Raw genomic sequence first — 23,911 nt, forward strand, 5'->3', positions numbered from 1 at the left:
TCCAAATGGGCTGATATCAGCTACCCCACAAGTTGTTCTCAGATCTCTACGATGGAACATTACAATACATGGCCGTGGTGTTCACTCGAATATGTGAAAACAATTTGTGGGTAGTAGATCTGGGGTGCTCCCAAATGAGCACCAAATTCACAATCCAGATCTCTTACCCACATCCATCCACAAAACAATACTGATGTGCATAGAGAATATCTCCCCTGAATGGTAACATGTAAATACGTGAGATGTTCTGAACGTGGTTTTCAAATTGTTGTTGATCTGGACAGTTGGACCGTTTAGCCCGAGAACCATCAAGGCAACCAGTTCTGTTTTATCCTAAATCCGGTCATTGATCAAAAACCGTTGAATCGGTCAATGACCCATTGATCCAGACGATCAAACCGTCGATCCATTCAATGGTTTTTAACTATTTTTTATTTTTAATTATTTTAAAATTTTTGTTATCAAAACGGGCTGTCCATTCAAACCGGATGGCCGAACTATCAACCTAGAAACCGGTGGCCAAAACAGTTTCATCTCTAGATTGTTTTTTAAAACCATGGTTCTAAATATGCACCAGCGGTGATGTATGGGTAGGGTCTGAATTCACATCTATACCCCAGAGAGGGTGCCTTACAAAATACCCCACAGCATATCTCAACATGCATTGGGAACATCTCCCGTATGTCATTGAGAGATTCCCAGGACACTATTGGAACGTGCTGGGCGGAGAAGTGAATTTGTAGGGTCTTTGTGACTATGAGATGCAAACACCCAAATTAATATTGAGTGATCAGATTGACACCTCACAAAGCTTCCCACAACATCTTCCATCCGTGTATTGTTAACATCTCCCCATGATAAATTCGGGAGATGTTCCCAATGCATGCCGGGAACGTTTCATGGTATCGGGATTGGTTAAAACTTTTTAGGCACTTTACCTTTTCAGTTCCATAAGGATCAAATTGATATCTGCTTATCAAAGAGTACTCCTAATATCATCACCTCACAGCTATATATCCCATCAATCCCATATGTATTGGGAACATCTCGTGTTCTCAAAATCTCAATATGCGACTAAGACATACTGTGGGTTGTCCGAAAGACAACACTATCTCATTTTAACAATTAAGAAATAAGGTATGCGTTAGCAGTTAATAGTTTATTTCGGTAGAAGTTAGCAGTTAACAGTTAGCACAAAGTCACTGACCCCCCAAGTTCCCGAAACTCCAGGATAGAAATAGAACAAAAATACTGTATTAGGCCTTCACTGTGTTTTTTTTTTTTTTTTTTTTTTTTCTTTTGTTTTTCTTTTTTAGCTTCTCAGGTGAACGTCACACCCATTCTCTTTTCTTTGCACAAGAAGCGTGTTTCTTTCACCGGGATTGCTCCACCACTTCGTCCGGCACCAGGAAATCTGGAAGGGTCCTTAGAATGATTCTTTCCGTGTTGGGCGAAGCAGAGGGAGGGATGATGGTATGAAGAGGAAAGCGAAGCGGACGACAGAGAGACATGGCGAGGGTAGAATTGGGATACCAAGGGAGAGGGAAATGGTGTTCTTATAAGAGAACCACTGTCATCATCTGTTGTATCAACATTGTTGCAGCTCTTTACGTTCTCTACACCCTCTGCTCCTCCGTCTATGTCTTCAATAATGCCCCACCCAACGGTAGGTTTGTTTTCAACCGACAATATCCATGTCATGATAGCTAATATCTGTGTTTTCTCGGTTATGATTTGGCTTTTGTGAAGAACCCATTTTCAGATTTTTCCGATTCGCTTGTAATGCAAAAAACCCATTTTGCGATTTACGCTGTTCTGTACTTTTTGGTGCCTGTTTGTTGAAAGGGACTTTCTGTGTTTTCAGTTCTTAAATATACTCCAGATCAGATTAGGAAAATGCAGGATTCGATTCGGATTCGAAAGGCGTCAGAACCCATAGAACTTGTTAGATTGGTAAGATCCGTATTTTGGTTCCGGGATTTGTTTTGGTGCTGTTACTGTTTGATATTTCCTAAGGTGATTTTGTAAATTTTGGAGTTGAGTACTTTGAGTTTTCTAGTTTCATTATTGATTAAAATTGATCTCCTGAGTTGCTTTTTATGTGTGGGTAAAAGGTGAAGGAAATGAAAGGGGAATTTTCCAGAGAAAAAAGTGTAGTAGAATTATCCATTCCCATGAAACAGAAGATAACCATTGAGATTCTGCAGCGGTTGAAAGGGCTGAATGCCAATGCAAATGTGAGCGAACAGCGAGGTGGGTGTGATTTTTCTCCACTATTATGCCTTTGATTTTTCTGGACGGGAGATTGTGCTTTAGTTTTATTGGAGTTTATTTTTGACTTGCAATTGCAAACCAGACGAAAAATGCTGTACCTTCATTAACTAGAATGCTTCAATTGGAAACCAGACAAGAAATGCTATATCTTCATTAACTAGAATGCTTCTATAGTCACAAGAGGTCAAATTGCTACCACTACTGCGTGTCTCTGTAGGTTTTTGCTCATGTTGGCCTCTCCTCATTTATCCTATCATCTAATAATCATCACTCTAAAATTAACTGTGACTTGCAATGGCTTGTTTATTATTTTCTATGGAGTCTAAGAGTCAGTGATCAAATATTTCAGGAAAGATGTTCTGCACCTGTTGTCATTTTATTTTAAATTAATAAGAAAACTAGAGGCCTAATCTTTGAGCAGGTCAATATTTAATTCTCCCCAATTCCCTGTGATTAGTGGGATGCCAGAGGCCTTATACTGAAAAGTCTAACCATTTCTCTTTTGCATAGTAATGTGCTCCATATGCTCACATAAATTGAGAACTTGCATGATTTGGCCATGATTTCTACTATCTGCACATCAGTGAATGATCAAGTTAATGATGTGTGTCCAAAAAGGACAAGTAAAGAACAGTCAAGTTATTGATTTTATAGGAAATTCCTGGATCAAGAAAATAGCCTTGAATTTTTCTAGCATTGCTGGGTCAAGTTAAATGCAAGAATATTTGCAAAGCATATTCAGAATTTTAGCTGAATGCATCATGCTGCACTACATTTACTCAAAGAGGAACAAAGCAATTTAGCAGACTCGTGGTCATACTCATACACCATTACCTCTTATGATCACTAGATTCCTGTAAATTATCTAGAAGGATTTGCATAATTGGACTACTTGAATATTGTAAACCTATGATTTAACATGGGGTTCTAAAGAAGTTGAATTGAACTGGTCTCAGCCACTCAGCTTGGGTTTGCAAATTAATACTTGAGCTCAGGTCTATTTAGCCAAGCTCAGGCTCAGTTCTTATTTTACACAATATTTAAATTTTAGGAGCATTGCAGCTCAAATTTTAGAGACCATGTTTTGAGGCCATAGTCCATACCTATCTATAATTTTCTATCTACGTAAGGGCAAGTGCCATGTATGTGTGCAAGTGAAGAAGGAAGATGGTTTTTGGTGCTATGCTAATGAAATAAGGAGATTTAAGTGGGTAACCCAAGATATAGTCATATGGAAGTAAGGTTGCAGTGGGTCAAAACAAGTGCTAATTCTTTGCTGATGCTAGAGAAACAAGGGGTGGGAAGAGATAAATTTTTTTGGGCTTTATTGTAATTGGATTTCCTTTTGGGGAGAGTGAAGAGAGCTTATCTTTCCCCGTCTTTGTTCTGTTGTTCTTTTAATCTTTAATAAAATGGTGCAGTTATTGATAAAAGAAATGCATGCGTGCAAGTAAAGATGGAAGGATAAAAAGATGAAAAGACATTTAGATTTTAAAACCTCTTCTTCTGTACTTCGTTAAATGTCTTAACTCAGTGATTAGATTTAAGGATTAAAATATTTAGACAACTAATGATTGCAAGCATTGATATTATATGATACTTTAAAATATTTTTTTGATGAATAATAGTAAATTTATTAATTCAGAAGCTGATTTAGAGTTGTAAATTCATACAACATCCCAGGGAGAGGCGCGAGCTGCAGCCCCTCCTTGAATCTTACAAGTAAACTAGGAAAGAAATACAGGAATCACAGCTGAGCCCAAAACAATTCTTCCCTATTTACCCCTTGCTTGGCTAACACATCGGACAAAGTATTTGCTGATCTCCCCACCCACTGTACAGAGACCAACATATTCCTTGTCAACCAACTAAATTTCTTCATTTCATTCTTGTAGCGCCATATGATACTTTAAAATATTCTGGTGTAACTTTTATGTCCTGGACGTCAAGCCAAGGCAAGTATCACCATTATATGGTAAATTTATAGACAGACACATTAAAATAAAGAAAAAAACAAAAAGGTTATAACATTTATATTTATCTTTTGCAATATATTAATTTAATTATTCATGATATATGTTTTTTTTTATGAATATTCATGATATATGTTATAGTATATTTGAGAACTTGAAAGTGCATATTTGCTGAGAGTATCCACTTCATGGAAGTAAATGCTGAAAGTTAGGTCCATATTCCAGTCCCTGCCTCCCAAAAGACCCCATATAGCTGGGACCGACATTGGTTAATGGGCTTTTTTATATCTTATAATATTTAAGTGAGCCAAGATTAAATCTAGTCTAGCCCACCCAAACTTGGCTCAGGCTCATTTAGCAAAATGAGCTCAACTCAAGGCTCAGTCTTGGCTTCATTTACAACCTTGGTTTAATATTCCTTCCACTTTGTGATGAGCTACTTCAGTTTTGAACTTTGTGGATGCATTTGAGTGGCTTTTGCTGAGACATTTTTTTCCCTGTTGTTTCACAAAATTTTGGTACTTTCCATTGGCTGAAAATATCTCTGTTATTTGTTCACCAATAATGGAGAACAAAGAATTTATTGATGGAGGAGAAACTAGAAGAAAAGCATATACGAGAAAGAGCAAAAGCCCCAAGTAAGATGAAGAAAAAAAAAAACTAAGACATGTAGCCTAACTACAGAAAAAGAAAGAGAAAACAACTATCCTCTAATGTCTAATGGTGGCTTTGTCACTGATTGGAAGAAGGGTAGAAAATACTCATAAAGAAATAACAGAAAATCCCTAAATCTGATCAATCTGTGCAGTTCACATGGCTTGAGCTAGGGTTTAGCTCAGGCTGAGCTGACCTTGGGCTTTACCTCAGATTGTGCTGGTGATGTAGAACCATAAAATTCCAATTTTGACTCTTTAGCTCCTGCATCAACTGGGCATCAGGCTGGGGAACCAAATCTTGGGGTTGGTCATAAACCCAACCCTGCTTGCCTATGTTTAATCTCTATCTGGATCTGTTTGCTAGATTACGAATCTAGCAAAATGTCCATGTATTAACTACTTAGGATTGGGAAAAAAAAATGAAAATAATGATCAGGTAAGTCCTAACCATTCATTTGTTGCATTATCCATCTCAGTAGCAATGAGTGAAATTCTATTCTATATTATGCTTCAAAGCAACAAAAAAAAAAAAAGAAGAAAAAAACAGCTTACACTAAATAATGATCAAGCAATCCTTAACAATTCATGGGCAGTAAACTTGCAATTTAGATCTGAAAATATACCAATACTGTAGCTATAGATGATTCTCTCGGGTTTGGATCACCCAAGTGAAGGTACGACTATCAATTAAAAATTGGTTATGGTCCCCAGTAGACCTGTTCATGGGCAGGGTAGCCTCACAGGCTGACCCAGCCTGTTTTTGGTCAGGCTTGGACTGGATTTTACAGTGTTTAGAAAACCGGACCAGACCAGCCAGTTGGACAGGTTAAACTGTGGCCCAGGACCTTGTTCGGTTCAGTCTTACCCCAATAACCACTTTTGCTAAAACCAGTGAAAACTGGATGACCATTTGGTTTAACCAGAAAACCGGTGAACTGGTCTCGGTTTAAGGAAACTGCCCGGGTCTTTAATCAATTCACATTTTAAAATGTGTTTAATAAGATTTGAACCCATGACCTCTTATTTTCATATATTTCTTAATTACCATTAGTCCACCTCTTGACTTGTTTTAATTAATTACTATTTACTGTACATATTACTTTTATTATGCATGTATTTTAAAGAAAATGTAAATTAAAAGACTTAAACCCTAGTTATTTGTTTTAAAAATTAAGGAACTTGTCATCCACACACCATATTTAAGTATATTAAACGTTGTAAAACATATTATATATGGTATTTGTATGACTTGTAATATAAGTTCTATGCCCAGTCTGAATCTTTGAACATTAGATTTTAGGCCCACAGGCTTGGGCTTAGGCCCAAAGCACTAGGTCCAACACTTTTTGGGTAGGGCTCAGGCTTTCTTAGAAAAATCCGCCCTGATAATATTTTGTATAATAAACAAATATATAATATATTTTTTCTTTGTTCCTCTTCTCTTTTCTCAAGCCATAGTGAGATCTTTTAGTATATTTGGGTTTTGAGGTCATTTAATATACATAAATCAGTTTTGTTGTTGAGTAAAAATAAAAAATCTTCTTGCCCAATTTCTTGGTTGGGCTTTAGGCTTCGAGCCCAGGCTTTGGGCTTTATACGAGGCCTGCGCTTAGACTCAAGATCTAGTCCCTAGCAAATCAAACCTCCAGAAAGGAGGGCAATTGAGCTTCATATGGTTGTTAATTTATTTTTGGTAAATGTATATGGTTGTTAATTTTCAAGTCAATATTTGGTAGTCATGCACGGTTCTTGTTTTTGGAACTTAGTATGGTAGTTTGTGCATAATAGGTAGTTAATTTCTTGTCCCTTACTTATAAGCAAGGAATAAAATATTATACACTTAAGGGTATCAGTGTGTATTGATATGGCCGATATGCTATATATTTTTTTTTTACTTTTTTTTTTTTTAATTTTATAGGTATTGGAGAGCCTTTCATCATTTTAAATTTTAGTTTTGAAAAAAAAATCTTTGTATTGGTGTATCTAAGTGTATTTGGGTACACTGATACCAATACAATATGCTTTGTATTGGGTGTATCGTATCGATGTTTTAATCCTTGCTTATAAGAGCTGAGAAGATTCTCATTTTATAGCTACTTGTATTACTAGGGCTGTGCTTGCATATCAATTTTTTGACACTTTTAAGAAAAATAGGGTGAAAATAAAGACAGGAAGGGGAATAATTCATGTACGAGTTGTTATAATATAGGGAAAGAAGAATTGAAACTTAAGTATAATCTGTACAAACAAGTTACCATCCAGAAAAAATATGAATAGTCAAGACACTGGAAATGCTTTTCCTTTTGGCTTGGTTTATTGCATCGAAGCATTGTCCAGGAGGTACCAGTAAACCCATGTATGGTGCATGATTTCCTCCCCATAGGCATTGGCTAACAATTTTTTCAGTGGTTCTTATCCCGCTATTTTTTGTTCTTTATGGGGGTGTTTGCAAATATGTATGGTTCTGTTTTTCAAAAACAAAACAATTGCCATGTCAGTAAATTTGTTTTTACTGATGTGGCAATTTTTTTAATAAAACAAAATCATAAATATTGGCAAATAGCCCATAAATGTTATGTTCTTGCTTTGTTTCAACATGCCAATATTTGATCCTCACGTGCTTTGTTGAACAATTCACTATTAACATGTGATGTTTTCAACAACTTGGCAAACTGTTGGTGAAGTTTTAAATCATCAGATGTGCTGAAATATTTAACCTTTGAAGGGCTATGCTTAATTTTGCTATTTTTTTCCCGCTTCCTGATTCCATATGCTGACCAATTTACTTGATGATTTGGGTTTTTATGATCAGAGTTGGTGGAGATCTGGCGCAAGGAAAAATTAAAAGAGGCCAAACAGCTGATACGCAGCAAAAAAACACTTAATTCAACCATTCAAGCCAAAGAAGCTAGTATATATTCTTGCTTATGCTTATCTGTGATATTTTCCATTTATTAAGTTGAAAAATAAAGATTTAACAGTTATTTGTATACTGAAGGTACTTTTTTGCAGGGAATCTAATAAGAGCCTTGGAGTCTGGGTGGACCATGCTATTGGAAGATATTGGGCTTTGGATACCAGCTGAGATAGTTAACAATGAACATGATGATAAACCAGAGGGTGAAGAGGAGCTTGGTAAAAAATCATCCTTTTTTTTCCTCATGTTGACCAAACCCTGTTTCCTGTCATTCTCTTCCAGATCTCTGCATTTTAATACTAACATTCTGTTGGCCCAAATCATGAGCCATCCTGATTGTTTTGTGAAAAGCATGGATATATCCAAGTACATGCTCTTTAACCTCTGGGGCATCTTTCTCTCCAGATGATGAAGTTCTAGCTGGTCCGCCAGTTCCACCTGAATGCCATGCTGAGCTTCATACAGATTATGATGGGGCTGCTGTCAGATGGGGCCTCACTCACCCCAAGGAAAGTGCTGCTGACTGTTGTCAGGCTTGTCTTGAACAGGCTAAACGTGCAAAGCGAGGTGCAATGAAGTGCAACATATGGGTTTATTGCCCATCTGAAACAGGGTGCTATTCACCAGATATTTATGAACACAAGCATCAGGAGTGCTGGCTGAAATATGTAAGGCTTAGCATTATTCTATTATGTTGTGTTATTTCATTGGCAAGTTTATGGGCTATTATACTACTTTATTATCATCATCTGCCTTGTTCCACCTGAGTGCAGCCAGCAATGGCTCTGGTTTAATCATTCAGCTCCAAGGTCTCACATCTCTTAAAAAATGAGCTGTCCTACCCTTTTTTTCCATTTTATGAACCAATTTTTTTTCTCCTTTGGGGTCTTCACTTGCAACAAATTGCTCCTTCCTGTTGGTGCATTTTTGAGGTATAAGGAAACATACAAGAGAAGAAACTGGACTCTGAACATGATCCCTGGGACCAGTATTGAAATATTCCCATAGTTGCACCTGCACCAACTTATAGCTTCGTGTATGATTGACCTGTCCTATTTGTACATACAGGGGATACTGGGATTGGTTTCATGGGTATCTCTGTGGTGTCAGCTTATATTCTAAGTATAGTTGCAAATTAGAAAAGACATAATACGAATCATTACTTTTCAAAGTAGTTGGTTAGTGGATCAAATCTTGTACTTATGGTGTATGCCACTGTCTCTTTCTCATTTTACTCTTTACTGGGCAGCTTGTAACATTATTTTTGCGGTAGTTGTTCTATGGGCTTTCATTGAAGGGGGATCTCATCTTCTATTTGTTGAAAATGCTTTTAAGGGATGTGAAGAGGGAAGTCTAAGGTCCAGGTTTTAAGATGGTTTGGACACCCATTTTGTGTCATTAATTTGACAAGAATTTTCACTTCGCAAGTACATCCCTCTTCCTCAACTGAGAGATATTTTCTCAGAATGAAGAGTCTACAAGGTAGTATCGGGGTGGCAGGTGCTAAGTTTTACCATGTGAGGAATTTGGAGATGAGATGTTTAGATGTCAATGCTTGACCTGCGAGTTTTGAATGAGTTTTTACCTCCTATTATTTGTATTGGTTTCACTAGGAGGGTTTATTGCTTGTAGGATCAAAGACACTATTGGTTCACATACTAAAGGTTGGTACTACACTTGGGTATCTCTCCTAAATTGTGCCTACATTAGCCAGATGAATGCAATTTACTAGGCTATCAAAAATTGGTTATTTTTGGTTGAAGACGTCAAAATCCACTATTATATACCCCACATATACACATACCCCTACTCCATTGTTACCCAAATATGGCAAGGACATGATTGGATATGGAATTTACACTTTTGAAGTATCTGACATGGAACGGCCCTAGGTACAGGCATCCGGGTATCGTAGACACACATTAGTAATTTTTGTCATATGTTGTGTATTCATCTTGTTTCTGCTCGAAATGGCAATATCTCATCAGAAGTTACCTTTCGATTGGATTATGATCTGATTATCTTGGAAAAGGTCTAATTATTGCTTGACCAGACCTGCCTTGGATTTCTTTTGTATAACAGAATTTTCTTTATGATTTTTTTTTTTTTATATACAGGCAGAGAAACCTAAATTGAACTTCAAGGACAAATATTCTGATTCATATAGAAGTGCCCACCCGACAGCACCCTTAATTGTTCCTTGGGTGTCTGGTGTTGTTAGTACATGAGGCATTGGTGATGAGAGGGCTGCAAATCTGAAGATAATTTCAGAGGATCAAAGGTCACGAAATTTGACCATCCACTGGAAAGCTTATTCAGTCTGATTTCGACGATCCATTCTCCCCACCACTGTTTGTATTCCCTGGCATTCATTCATGTCTACTTGTTTTTAATGTTTCTTTGCAATACTAGGTGCGGTTCAAGCCACACTTCAGAAAGAAAAGGGAAAAGAAAAAGAGAAAGGTGATACTGAGCATGGATCTGTGCAAGGCTTCTAAGTTGAGCAGCCTTGCACTAGCTGAAGGAGTTTTTGGTACTGTGGATATCGATCATAGTGCTGAGACCTACAAAAAATTCTTAGATGAATGTAATCTGTCATTATTGATTAACTTTAATGTGGATGCCAAGTTCTTAGTTCTTGGAATTTGTTTGTTGTTGGTTTTTCCTGTTTCTAATTTTGACAAGAGCACCATAGTTTCTGGGGCGGGTTACAAATGTTCTAACACGAAAAAGAAAAAGAAAAAGAAAAAGAAAACAATTTGGACCATGTGTGATAGTTTCTGGCAGGCCCTGTTTCCAGGCCATGGAAGGAAAGATAATGAGCCAACATATGCTATGCATCTGTGCATCTGCAAACATACTCCTTTTGGAGTCGCTGCAAACATACTCCTTTTGTCTAATCAACACATTTATTTTTTCACATTTTTCTTCTTCTACCTTTTCTTTTCTTCTTTTTCTATAACAAAAATAGGGGTTCAGCCCCTATATTTTTTGAATTTTCTTTCCTTTCTTCTTTTTCTTCTCATAAATATGTTGATTTTCTATACTTAAACATGAAGTTTATAATTTTTTTATGAAAATTATGGATAGTTATTAAAGAAAGTTGGTTATGGAACCTAGGAAACTACCCTAAGATATGTGATTTTTACTTAAAAAAATTTATCGCCTAGGCGACAAGGCGCTCTATTGCCTAGTCTCGCCTTGGCACTTTGAAAGCTATGGCTATAAAGTATTAAAGAGCCGGGTTTCAAAAGCTCTTACTCAAAGCAGGGTCAAGTATACTGTTGAAAGTTTCTATTGTGTTGTTTCTCCAGTGCTGCTGGGTTCTTAATTGCTGATTGCTGTAGTCGAGTCTAGTTTATTTCCCTTTTCCTAGTTTTAGTCGGCGTTTTCTTTCCTTGTTGGTTAGTTTTATAGGGTCTCTGTTTCTGTTGTGGCTGTAGTCTCTAGTTGCTTATGTTCCTTAACAGCTATTTGATACTTTTGATTTGTTTTTGACTTTTTTTTGAATAATAAAACAGATGGTGAGAGCATATTCCCAGGCTGAAGTTTTTTCAAATAAAAAAGTATGAAATATGAATATTTAATGAGTTCATTTGGGTCGTTTGGAAATCCATAACCAATAGAAAAAAATTTGAGAAATTTCAACGAATCTTTAATCAGCCTATTGGGCGCTTTAGATTGATAGGAATCTACTGAGTTGGTTTGGTTCATAGTCATGTGCGAAGTTTGTAGGAGTGTTATACTTTCACTGAGTGGTTACTTTGTTTCTTATTTGGTTATTGGTTAAGCAAGTATTATAATGCACAAGAGACTGATTTAACTTTCTATTTGTTGAAGCCTTGAAAGATTGGTTCAAAAATAGGCACCAAGGATGGGTCGAGGGCAACAAGGTAACTTCGCTTCCTAAGCCGAAGGCTGATGTGTTCGACCTAAGGATCAGAGAGCACGTCAGAAGCCTTGAGTGTTATCCCAGGGGTAGAGGCTCTGACGGTCAAGTTAGTCAAGTGCATAGTAAGGGGTCGGACGAGGCCTGAGAGGAAGAGCTTAGATGAGGTCACTCGAGTGGTAGAGAGCTTGAGAGTAGAAAGAGCCAAGATAGTTTAAATAGGGAGTGACAATCCTATTTATACTTGAGCTCACTTGGGAGGAGGTTGGAGGTTGTTAGCAACGGACGATTAGGATTTGATCCGGTCGATGCCACGTGGCGCCATCCTGGCCCTGCCATATGTGCCTATATCATTTGTCCCCACTCTCAAGGTTGTGGAGGAGGGTTGTGTGGAGACCTCGACTTTGGCCGAAGAGAGTGTGACATCATCACTAGGAGGCGTTGGATGGCGTGTTAGGCAAGGACCTCGGCTTCATTGGAGAGAACGTTATCTCAGAAGCGTGGAGGCATCGACCTTGGCTACTGAGGGCTTCCCTTAGTGTCTTGGTGGCAACTGCTTTGCAGTTGACTCCACCTCTTGAGAGAGTCATGGAGGGCCGAGGGCAAGGTACCGTGTCTTGTATAAGTATGAGGGATAGTGCCCCTCAGCTACGTGCTTCATGTACGTCGCAGTGGACCCATGCACATGATAGGCATCAGTGTTGGTTGATTGTTGCTATGCATGGGATGGGTGATCGATCGATTTGCTGTAGCTGTGTGCGAGAAGGGTGTTGACGTCGATTAGTAATGGTCGTACGTGGGATGGGTCTCGGTGTTAGTTGGTTGTGACTATGTGTGAGACGGTCATTGGGTCACCTGGGTTGAATCGCTTTTGGCCCAGGGTCGGTGGTTGAACTGGCCAACACATTCGGTGTCGTTTCATATCCTCGAGGTCAATGACACGTGTCACGCGTCCGATTAGGTTGTCAGGTTGGCTGCTCCACACCCGTTAGATCAAAGACAATTTGAACCATTCATTCTTCTTTAAATAGGGTGCTGATTGAGGTGGTTGTCACCATTTGCCTTCTTCAGAGACCACCATCTTAGCCAATCCCTTAACTTTCAGAGACCTTGTCTATTAGGTAAAAAATTGCATCCTTGGCCATGTCTTACTCCAATTCTGGGGATTGCTCCTGGAGGCACCGAGTGCAGTTGGCAAGGCAATGAGTCTCCCAGTGAAAGTGCCGGGTCTACGAGGCCAAGGGGTGGCATCGCTGTTGATGCCCTGGCTTCGCCCGAGGTGGTGGAGGGCGGTGAAGGCAAAGAGCTAAATCTTGAGTTCATAGCCGAGGCCGCAGCCCGAGGTGTAGAAATAATGTGTTACCTGTGCTTTGACCTAGATAGCGAACTTAGCATAAAGCAAGTGAAGGCTTGGCGGCTGGAGGTGGGGGAGGTGTGTGTACACGAGCACTACCTCCACTTCGGCCTTAGGTTCCCCTTGCATCCCTTCATCCCCGACCTGTTGAGGTGCTACAACATCTCTCTCAGCCAGCTTGCCCCAATGCCGTGAGGATGATCATTGTTGTACTGGTGATGACTCGATTGAGGTGTCTACGTGATCGAGAAGATTTTTCGGTGCATGTTCGTTTTGAGGAGACACCCTTCTGGGGAAGGTTTGTACTATTTCCAGGGCCAACATGGAAGGGTGGTCGACAACCCATCATTCTGAAAGGGATGAGAGATCCATCATATGGATGGATCTTCAACAAGAACTGAATTCTTCAGCAAGAATGTAGTAGAGGGCTGGTGAGCACGACTTCAAATTGCCTCTTCTACCAAGAAGCAATATCAAAAATGATTCTTGATCACTCCCATAGGTGGAGATTGAACTGGGTAGGGGCGACAAGAACATGAAGAAAAGAGCAGAAGATAGGAGCAGTCAAACTGTGAGTTGTCTTCTCTCTTAATTCAGCGGACTGTGAGTGTGTTTGGAGGTCTACCCTGTTCTCCTATTTATAGCCTTAAAGAGAGGATCTCCTAATCCTATTAGGAGTTTCCTAATCCAAATCTTTTATTTGGATTTGGACTCTCTTTAAGAGATAAGGATAATCCATTATCTTATTTACAAATAAATATCAGCATTTCTAATCAAATTAGGAGTTTCTTGATCCAAATTTTTATTTGAATCTAGACTCTTTAAGTGGATAGGGATGATCCCTTATCCTATCTGCTGATCTAAATCCCAAAACTGCCCCCTATTTAATTAATCTTATTAAGCCAGTTCGAATGGGCTTTAGGCTCATTAATTCTATGTGCTCACTTAACCTCTTAACCTACTATCCAGTTGGCTATCATTGTATGGCGTGAAACTCAAACATTGATCTATACATCAACCACATGGGTTCAGCCAAGCCTTTGTTACAATGCTTGGCCGAATTCACTGTAGGAGACAGTGAACGCCTGAGTCCATCACCATGGGCTCTTAATGTGCCCAACATTTACACTAAATTGTCCTTGGGTCCAACCACCTTATGAAAACCCAAGGACTGTGGGCAGATACAAGATTAGTCCATCAGGTATTACCCTCAATGGTCTAATACTTAACCTCTTAGCCCATAATGATCAAACACTACTCGACAAGAGATGACCTCTCCCTTGGCTATAAGGTGCAATGCCGCACTCTCTACTCACATGGATCCCGGAAATTAAAACCTTTTGCAAACATTTTGAAACCATAATATATATAAATTTTTTCTTATTCTAGAGCAATAGAATCATCAGAAGAAAAACTTCAAAAAACTTGTCTTTGTTTTCTGCTTTCCAAATTCTTTCAATTCTGCTCTTATTTTGTCTTAGCAACATAGCTTGAGGATGAGGTAGGGGGCGAGGAAGGGGACGAGGACGTGCCATTAACTTAGGACGTGACAGTTGTATACTTGTATTGTAGATTAGGTGATTACAAAGAGACTATGGTTCAGTCGGATCACTACATCTTTCCAAGATTTTTCAAGCACTCCTTGACTCTGAGTTGAAGAATTATGAGGTGGGGAAGCATGTTCATGATTATATGCTTTGGGTTTGAAGGGAATCCTTTTGTTCTTGATTTGTTTATAAAATGTGGAGAGATTGGTTTTGCCAGGCATAAAAGCTTGTAGGGGTAGAGCCTGACCAAATGACATGGAATCCAATTATTGCAGGGTATATGCTCAGAGATGCAAGCTTTAGAAGACTTTAAGCCAAATGTGGTATCTTATATTGCACTAGTAATAAGGGATGAATTAGTAGAATGGTTGTTCTTTTGACGCATTGCATATTCAATTCTCATCTTATAAGAATAAATGAAAAAGTAATAGGCAAGGCAAAATTGTAGCACATCACCAGGCTTTGTAGGGATACCCCTTTCTATTGCCTTTGAACAGGGCTTGGTGCTCCAACTTCAACTTGGTTGCTGATACCAGTCTATCGAACTATCTTTTCTATTCAAGAAAAAAAAAAAACCATTTTCTTTTATAGAAAGGTGAAATGAAGAAGACAAGGGCAAATTTGTCCAAAAGGGTAATTTGAATATTTAGGAAAGTTCAATAGATAACCTCAACCCACAAGGACATTTTCTGTCCATTTTCTTGATTAATTAAGGGACTTGCTTTACCGATTCCCTTAGGCTAATCCTATACAAGGTTTGTTAAGGCTTCCCTACCTTTCCCTACATTTTCTTTCAAACCAAACATCACTTTTATAATTTTCTGTAATTTCTTTTTAGGACAAATTAGAAGCTGCTACCATTGGAGTAGTGACACTTTTTTTAGAAAGGGAAACTTGCATAAGAAAAGTTGGGATACATGAAATGATGTTATTGATGTACAAGGGAGTAGTGACAATTAACCCCTTGAACTTTCATTTGTGACTTTAAACATTAAAATTTTCATCGGCCCCCAAAAACTCAAATTTGCTTATGGGCCTTAGTATGTGTCCTTCTATTTGGACCTTGGCCCATACTCTCAAATATGGGCATGGGCCTTAACAATTAGGCTTTGTTGTTGTAAATCCATTAATATAAATGATGGTTCATGTGGGACCCACTATGAAGTCAAGTTCAAATTCAAATGTGAATTACAAATCTTATTGTTTTATTGAAATAATCCAATTAGAACCCATCTCAAGTCCTAAAGATGGAAATCTAATCAATAACTAAAGAGAATAAATAATTAAAAATCATTCTCTCTACAGATGGAAAATTGCCAACTCTCTTCTTTATGGAAGGTAACTAGAGCCAATCAAATCTCTAGTCAATCAAGGTATATCTTCCCATAGATAGAAATTAGTCAATGATTAAATTAAAGAGTGAATAATGGATGATAAATTATTCTCTCCAATAATGGTAGTAATTACAACCTTTCACTATGTAAAAAAGAGTAGGGAGAGATAATCAAATCCTTAATTAAGGGGATTAAGAGATTAGACCAAGACATCTATAAATAGGGGTTTCTATCAAGAGGGAGGGGACTTTTGGTCGAGGAGAAAAGCTAAGTGAAGTAAGAAGGCTCTTGAGAAGAAAGAAGCACATACACCATCTTCTTGAGAGAAAAGCAATAATACTCTTGAAGTCTTGTAGAATCATTCTCTTGATCAAGCTTTCAAAGCCCAACCGAAGGAAACAATCTCCATCACTGTCTGAAGTACGAGAGCACATCATTTGACCCTTGGCTTCAAATCAAATCCAAATCTTCAAGTTACAAGAAGTACATCATCAAGAGAGAATTAGACGTTCTATCTCTTTGGTAAGAGAATTCAAATCCAAAGAGTTTATATCCCATTTATTTCAAATATATAAAAAATCAATTTATTTGAATTTGTTTTCATTTTTCTTGTATTTGGATTTATATACGAAATTTGTGCCAACAAATTTTTGACACGCTCGATGGGATACTCTTTCCTCTCATCTCTTTCAAGTTAACATTTATTTTGAAACTATAAATTGATTAATGGATTCGAAAAGGTCTTCTACAATTACTAGTGGCAAGAAAATTGTTATGGATGGCTTTAACTCCACTTCTATTAGCACTAGCTATTCAAGCCCAACAACTCTAGGCAAGGTTAAGGTTGGAGTTGCTTAACCATTTGAGAGTACTCTTGCAAATCAAGGAAAATATCCCCAATGAAAACCATTCATTTAATTGGCTACACTCAAGGCCAACATATGGGAGTGCATCCCCAAGACATATTGCTTCCATAGGTTCTCCACCGTAAAAGAAGACGTGTGTGTCTTCTGATGAACACTCTAGACCTGGATCAAGACCAGGATTACCATCAATGACATCACCATCATAGGAAGGGTTTCAAAATCAAGCTCTTTTTGAATCTTTGGGATATTCCACTATTATGCCTGTCATGATGGCAGGGGCTACTACAATTGAAGTACAAATTTCTGAAATGGCTACGATTATTGAAAAATTGACTAAGACGGTGGAAGAGAAGGATTTCCAAATCACTTCTCTTATGAATAAGTTGGAACAAGCCCAGGGTGTAACATCCATCCAAACACCTTCCCATGCACCTAGAGTCACTCTACAAACAAATCATGTGCAAGACTCACGAGAAAATGTTCTTCCACATGATGTTCAACATGTTTTAGTTGAACAAGGAGGGATTCAACAATCATCTGTAGTCTACACCAAGCCCTATATTGAGCGTATTGACAACATGCCCATGCCTCTAGGATACCAACCACCAAAGTTCCAACAATTTGATGGGAAAGGTAACCCTCCACAACACATTGCTTATTTTGTAGAAACATACAATAATATAGGAACTTACAGTGACTTGGTGGTAAAGAAATTTGTACGTTCATTAAGGGGAAATGCCTTTGACTAATATGCTGTCCTCGAACCAAATTTTATTGGTAGTTGGGATCAATTGGAAAGAGAATTTTTGGACCATTTTTACAACACTCGTTGTATAGTTAGCTTGTATGAGCTAACTACGACAAAGCAGAAAAAAGATGAGCCTGTTATTGAATACATTGATAGATAAAGAAGCCTCTATCTAAATTGTCAGGATAAGCTTAGTGAAACTTCAACGATCGATACTTGTATTCAAGGAATGCATGGAGGTTGCAATATATCCTCAAGGGAATAAAGCCTTGAAGTTTTAAAGAGTTGGCAACTCATGCCCATGACATGGAGTTAAGTCTAAATGCCTTCAGAGAGCAACAGACTCATGCCTTTTGAAAAGAAAAGGACATGAACAAAGAGGAAAATTTCTCTACGTCAATGGAAGTCATGACTACTTTTATTGCACTCGTCAAGATCCCAAGAAATAAGAAAGTAAGGAAGGAACAAGAAAAAATGTCCCTCAAGATAAAGGGAAACACAAATTCACCTTGAAAGAAATAGAAGAGTATCCATTCCCAGATTCTAATATTCCAGGGATGTTAGATGCTTTCTTAACTCAAAAGCTCATAGAGCTCCTTGATTGCAAGCACCCTAAAGAGGAAGATTAAATAGATCATCCAAAATATTGCCAATGCCATCAAATAATCAATCATTCGGTTGAGAAATGTTTCATTCTCAAAGATAAAATCATGCAATTGGAAAAAAAGGGGCTGATTGAGTTAGACTTACGTAATAACGTTGCTACTACAAATGTCACTACTGTTTCATTTAGACCCTTCGGTTTGACACCTCTTTCTAGCCTTTGTAAAACTCTACCCCCACATAAGAAAGCTATGGGGGCAATGCATTTGGCAAATGAAATTTCTTTTGGGTATTTTGATCATATTGTTTATGATTTCAAGTTTGAAATATCATTAAATGAAGTACAAGAGCAAGTCTTTCATCCTAAAGAAGTTGTTTTGTTTGAACCAGAGATGATATTGTCAAAAGATGTGGGGTGGACTAAAGTTACTCAACGTAAAGATCATGTTAAGCATTTACTCATGACCTCAGATTTAATATCAAGACAAATGAACCAACAAGTGAAACCAAGGAAACCCCTTAAAAGAGAAAAGTTTAGAATAGACAACCAAGCTACATCTTCTACACAAGTCATCCATTAGGAGATTTTGATACAATCTCATTGACCAAGGAAATCCATGCATGTTTCAAGTAGAAATGAAAGTGTGAATCATATTATAATTGAAGTTCTTGAAGACGAGCCCGAAAAGCTAATTAAGCAATGTGTATTAGCATTTGATAGGCTGGGAATGCCAACATCTCACACCTTAGTGTTTGATAGATTAGGGCAATCGACATTGACCCCAACTATTATGTAGAAGAAAGGAAAATTGGACATGAAGAGAAAACAAATAAAAAACACAAAAGTGGACGATTACTAGGAAGTGGGAAAAGGGAGTGATGACCCCCGCAATTCTATTCTTTCACATATGAAATGCTAAGAGACTCTTGAAATAAATTTGGGCAATGCTTTAATAGTCAAGCGACAAACGTTGGTGTTCATCAACCAAGTTCCTCAATCTAAAGTTGAAAAAGGACAAGTTAAAAATGATGAGAATATTGTCTTTGTAAATCATGTAATGGCATGAGAACTTTCAAATCAAGGCCAAGTATTCAAGAAGATGAGCTCAAGGAAACATCCCTTGATGTTGTAAAATGACAATTACATGATGAACTTATTAATGAGAAGTATTTAAAAACATATTACCCATAAAAATTCTTACAAACTACTCCTAGATATGATTCTAAACTATTTACTGATATGTTCGGATACATCGTAAATTACTCAAAGTTTGCTCCTAGATATGAGCATCAACTATCTACAATTGTTCCTAAATATGATCCTAAACTGTCTACCGTACTCCTTGATAAAAGCATAAGGGCCTATTTGGTAACATTCCACGGGAGTGTTTCTCTCGTTTTCGGTGATCCCACAGAGCAGAAACATGTTTGGGAAAAAAATGTGAGAAACAAGTCATTCCCGAGTGAAAACAACACATAAAAATGTGTTCTTTGGGAGTGACAAATCAACACTCCCAGAGAACACATTCTCAAGGAATGCACAGTTCTCACATCGTCCTAGTCTATTTATGAACATGTATTCACCCTTCCCACATGAGAGAAGGGGCAACATCGTCATTTGTTCCCATTGCTCCCACTACAAACCCACTGTGCATCAAGGACCAATGGCGAACAACTAATTTATCATCTCTAATGACCATTTTCCAATTAGAATCTCATACACAGGTATGGTTTTCTTCATTGTTGGCGTTTTTAACTTTGTATGCTCTATTTGTTTGTCATAAAACTTTTTCCATACTTTGTTTTTCCTTCTTAAATGCATCTCCTCTTTGTTTTTATCTTCACAAACTTAAGTAACTATATGCTGATTTGGTGAAACATCTCCTACTACTGCACAAATCTTGTCTCAGGAAGTGATTGGAGTGTTGATTCAGAGGATATGACATGACACATGTTTTATATGGTTAATTTTATGCTTAATGTGGATGGATTTGCAAAACCGATGTTAAGGAATAGTTTCATTATCCAAATGCTATTTTTGTTTTTGTAGAACAAAAATCCGTTCTCAAAAAACAATTTGCCAAATGCCTCTGTTGCTCCCGAGGAACAAGAAATAAAATTCTTGTTATAGCACAAGATTTTCTAAAAGAACAGGAATATATGAGAGCATTACCAAACCGGCCCTAAGTTTCTCAACACTTTTTGGAGCATTATTTGCTCTGAACTATGTTAAGACTTGATCCCTTTTCGGTACATAGGCAGCCTTGAAGGCCATAGTCATAAAAAATCAATTTATTTGAAAAAATATCAATGTATTACTCTTGGCCCGAATGAGTATAAACTGTGAATAGTTTGAAAAAATTATCAATAAACTCCTAGCCTGTATGAGTGTAAACTTGTAAACGACAAAAGAAAAATATCAATGTACTCCTGGCTCGCAAGAGTATAAACTATGAATTATTAAATTGAAAAACAGAAGCTTGATGACAAACAAAAAATGTAATGAGGTTGTCAAAGAGAAAGACCTATAGTGCATATAACATTAAAGTCATCAAAAGAACATATTATTGGTGAATAAGTGTTTAAGTGAGATGGGTCTAAGGAAAGCAAATTATCTACAACATAAATACGGGCATTTCTTCATCTCTTTAAAAAAAAACAAAAGAAAGAGAGTGAAAAGGGCATACCCTTACCAACAATGGAGCTAAGGGCAAGTCTCTTCCCCCAAAGGTCACTTATGCCAACATGAAGTCAAGATAAGTGGAACGGGTTTGAGAATTGCCTCTCTACTAAATGCATAAATGCTAGAAGTTTATGGAAAAATCTTCTCCCCCCCCCCCCTCAAAGGCCACATGTTTCAGCCCAAGTGTCAAGATAGGTGACATGGGTTTAAGATTTGCCGTCTTGTCAAATAAATAATAAGAATTGGTACACTTGTAAAACAAATCTTTCCCCCTCAAAGGCCACCTAGTTTTGTTAGACAGTGTATGCCCTTAGCTCCAATCAAAATGATGTACATTATGACATTTATTGTAAATGAATAAAGTACATATTTTATTCATGTTATTATGGTGTGTTTTTGTGTAATACCCTTAAACTAGACACATATGAGACTCATGTTAATTTAGAATATTCACAGTCGTTGGGTAAGTCCGGGGAGATTTATCCTGCCAAGGCTGACACTGATGTGCCACCAAGTTGGTTGGGGTTGCTTGTCTCAACTGCTAGGGTGAGATTTGAGGTACATGCAGTGTAGGTTAACTTGAAACCCTGAACCAGACCAGAATTCCAGTATTGCCCTAGACCTTGGAGATTGATGGGCAAAACTGGAATGTTACACCTGACCCCTAGACTTAATTATGGTACTGCACTACGTGTCGGATTAGGCTATCTTTGATATGCCAATTAGTAAAATCCTTAAAGGGGGTCAAATCTTGGGTATGTTGGGACAGTTTGAGAATTCATTTGAGTGGGTGATCATAGTGACAGGATCAGCCCCTTTGTCGGACAAAGGTAATGATCAGGGATGCACTCTCTGATGGAAACCAAAGTTGTCGGCAGTTGATTTCAATCGTTGGAATTTTGTTTTTGTAAAATATATTTATATAAAGATATACATATATATATTATGGTTTCAAAATATTTGCAAAAGGTTTGAATTCCCGGGATCCATGTGAGTAGAGAGTGCAGCACTGTTCCTTGTAGCCGAGGGAGAGGTCCTCTCTTGTCGGGCGGTGTTTGATCACTATAGGTTGAGAGGTTAAGTGTAAGACCATTGAGGGTAATACTTGATGGGCTAATCTTGCATATGCCCACAGTCCCTGGGTTTTTATAAGGTGGCTTGGCCCAGGGACCACTTAGTGGTCCATTACAGTGAATTTGGCCAGGCCTTGTAATAGAGGCTGGGCTGAACCCATGTGACTGATGTGTAGATCACACTATACAAGGAAGCCCAACTGGGTAGCAGTTTGGAAGGTCAGTGAGCACATGAACTTAATGGGTCTAAAGCCCAATTCGAACTGGTTTAATTAGATTAATTAAAGAGGGGCGAATCTGGGATTTGGATCAGCAAATAGGATAAGGGGTTATCCCTATCCACTCAGAGAGTACAGATCCAAATAGAGATTTTGATCAGGAAGTTCCTAATGAGATTAGGAGGGCTGATCTAATCTGCAGATAAGATAAGGGCTTATCCTTATCTCTTAAAGAGAGTCCACATTCAAATAAGGATTTGAATTAGGAAACTTCTAATGGGATCAGGAGTTGATCTCTTTAAGGCTATAAAAGGAGGGGGGTGAACCTCCAGACACAACAACTCAATTAGATCTTAGATCACAGAAAGAGAGAAAACAACAACAGTAAGACTGTGCCATCTTTTGCTCTTGTGCCCTCCTCTTGTTGCCGCCATTGACAATTCGTTCTTCACTGTAGGAGCAATAAAGAAGAGTTCTTGATATCATTTTTTGGAGAAAAACTTATATGAAGTCGTGCTCACATACCCTCCATCGAATTCTTGTTGAAGGATTCGGTTCTTGTGAAGAACCACCTACTGATTTTGCTCCACCCTACGCTGTGTTATCTTCAGTGGGAACAGTCTTTGGAGCTTTCCTTGGGTGTGAACACCTTCGTTGGGAGTTACTGCTACTCCGTATTAGGTATATCCCTCTCCTACCTTTTGGTTTCAGTTCTGGTTCGGTTTAGGTTCAAGATTGATCTTTAAAACTACAGATTTTCTAAAACAGGGAAAGTGATTCCCACATGGGAGAGAGAAATTTTTGAAATTTTGCCCAACCTACCTGCAGGGTTCGGCCATCCATATGATGGATCTCTCATCCTTTCAATTTTTGCCCAGGTGCCAAGGGTTCAAGAATTGCCATTATGTTAAATAAATAGTAAGAGCTGGTATGCATATAAGGCAAATCTTTCCCCTCAAAGACCACCTATTTCATCCTAAGTGCCAAGATAGGTGATACGGGTTCAAGAATCGCCATCTTGTCGAATAATTAATAAGAGCTAATACGCCTACAAAGCAAATCTTTCCCCCTTAAAGGTCACCTATTTCAGCCCAAGTGCTAAGATAAGTGACATGGGTTCCAGAATTGCCATCTTGTTAAATAAATAATGAGAGATGGTATGTTTGCAAGGTAAATCTTTCCCCCTTAAAGGCCACTTGTTTCAACCCAAGTGCCAAGATAGATGACACATGTTCAAGAATCTCCATTTTGTTGGAGAAGTAACGATAGCTAGTACACTTAAATTTCAAAAATCTTTCCTACCTGCAGTGTACAATAACCCAAGTGCCCAACCTACCTGCAGTGTACAAAGCAATTTTGCCCAACCTACCTGCAATCGCTACTCATGTTACGTACAATGTCAAGGATACAAAGCAATTCAGCCATTTTTACAATACGTGTTGATTATTGTACACTTAAATCCTACACCACAAGCCCCTTTGTAATTCGTGGATAGAAAAGGAAATATGAAGGGGGAACATTGCTGCAGAAATTATACGAGGTTGTTCTTACCAAGACAAAATTATCAGGAAAAATTCAACTTGATGTTAAAACCAAGATTCCATATTTAAGGCAAGAATTCCATATGTCCTTCGTTGAAAAATGAAAAATTACCACTACATGGGCGCTCCAACATGCTGATGAAAATTTAAAAAAAAAAAAAATCTCAAATAAAAGCTAAGGTGAATATCAAGATACCAAGGTGGTGGATAAGAATTTTTAACTGAACCACTCCAA

At 38.0% G+C, this 23,911-nt stretch overlaps 1 protein-coding gene across 1 annotated transcript; it reads left to right on the forward strand.

The window, feature by feature from the left end:
- Nucleotides 1-995: 995 nt before the first annotated feature.
- LOC104610592 (dimethylallyl, adenosine tRNA methylthiotransferase) lies at nucleotides 996-10,464 on the forward strand. Its single transcript, XM_010277295.3, has 8 exons — nucleotides 996-1,137; nucleotides 1,317-1,666; nucleotides 1,865-1,953; nucleotides 2,115-2,253; nucleotides 7,716-7,814; nucleotides 7,916-8,038; nucleotides 8,226-8,488; nucleotides 9,938-10,464. Exons 2-8 carry the CDS (start codon nucleotides 1,510-1,512, stop codon nucleotides 10,046-10,048), a joined length of 981 nt encoding a protein of 326 aa, XP_010275597.1. The 5' UTR covers nucleotides 996-1,137; nucleotides 1,317-1,509; the 3' UTR covers nucleotides 10,049-10,464.
- Nucleotides 10,465-23,911: the final 13,447 nt, after the last annotated feature.

The sequence above is a fragment of the Nelumbo nucifera genome, chromosome 1, assembly GCF_055504915.1.
Source record: "Nelumbo nucifera cultivar China Antique chromosome 1, China Antique-T2T, whole genome shotgun sequence".
NCBI classification, from domain to species: Eukaryota; Viridiplantae; Streptophyta; class Magnoliopsida; order Proteales; family Nelumbonaceae; genus Nelumbo; species Nelumbo nucifera.

Bases quoted from the DNA above. Each gene is read 5' to 3' on its own strand.
- LOC104610592 (XM_010277295.3), top strand. From the start codon at position 1,510: ATGGCGAGGGTAGAATTGGGATACCAAGGGAGAGGGAAATGGTGTTCT. The intron at 8,039-8,225 runs GTAAAAAATCAT...CTTTCTCTCCAG, and splicing joins AGAGGGTGAAGAGGAGCTTG to ATGATGAAGTTCTAGCTGGT. The intron at 8,489-9,937 runs GTAAGGCTTAGC...TTTTATATACAG, and splicing joins AGGAGTGCTGGCTGAAATAT to GCAGAGAAACCTAAATTGAA.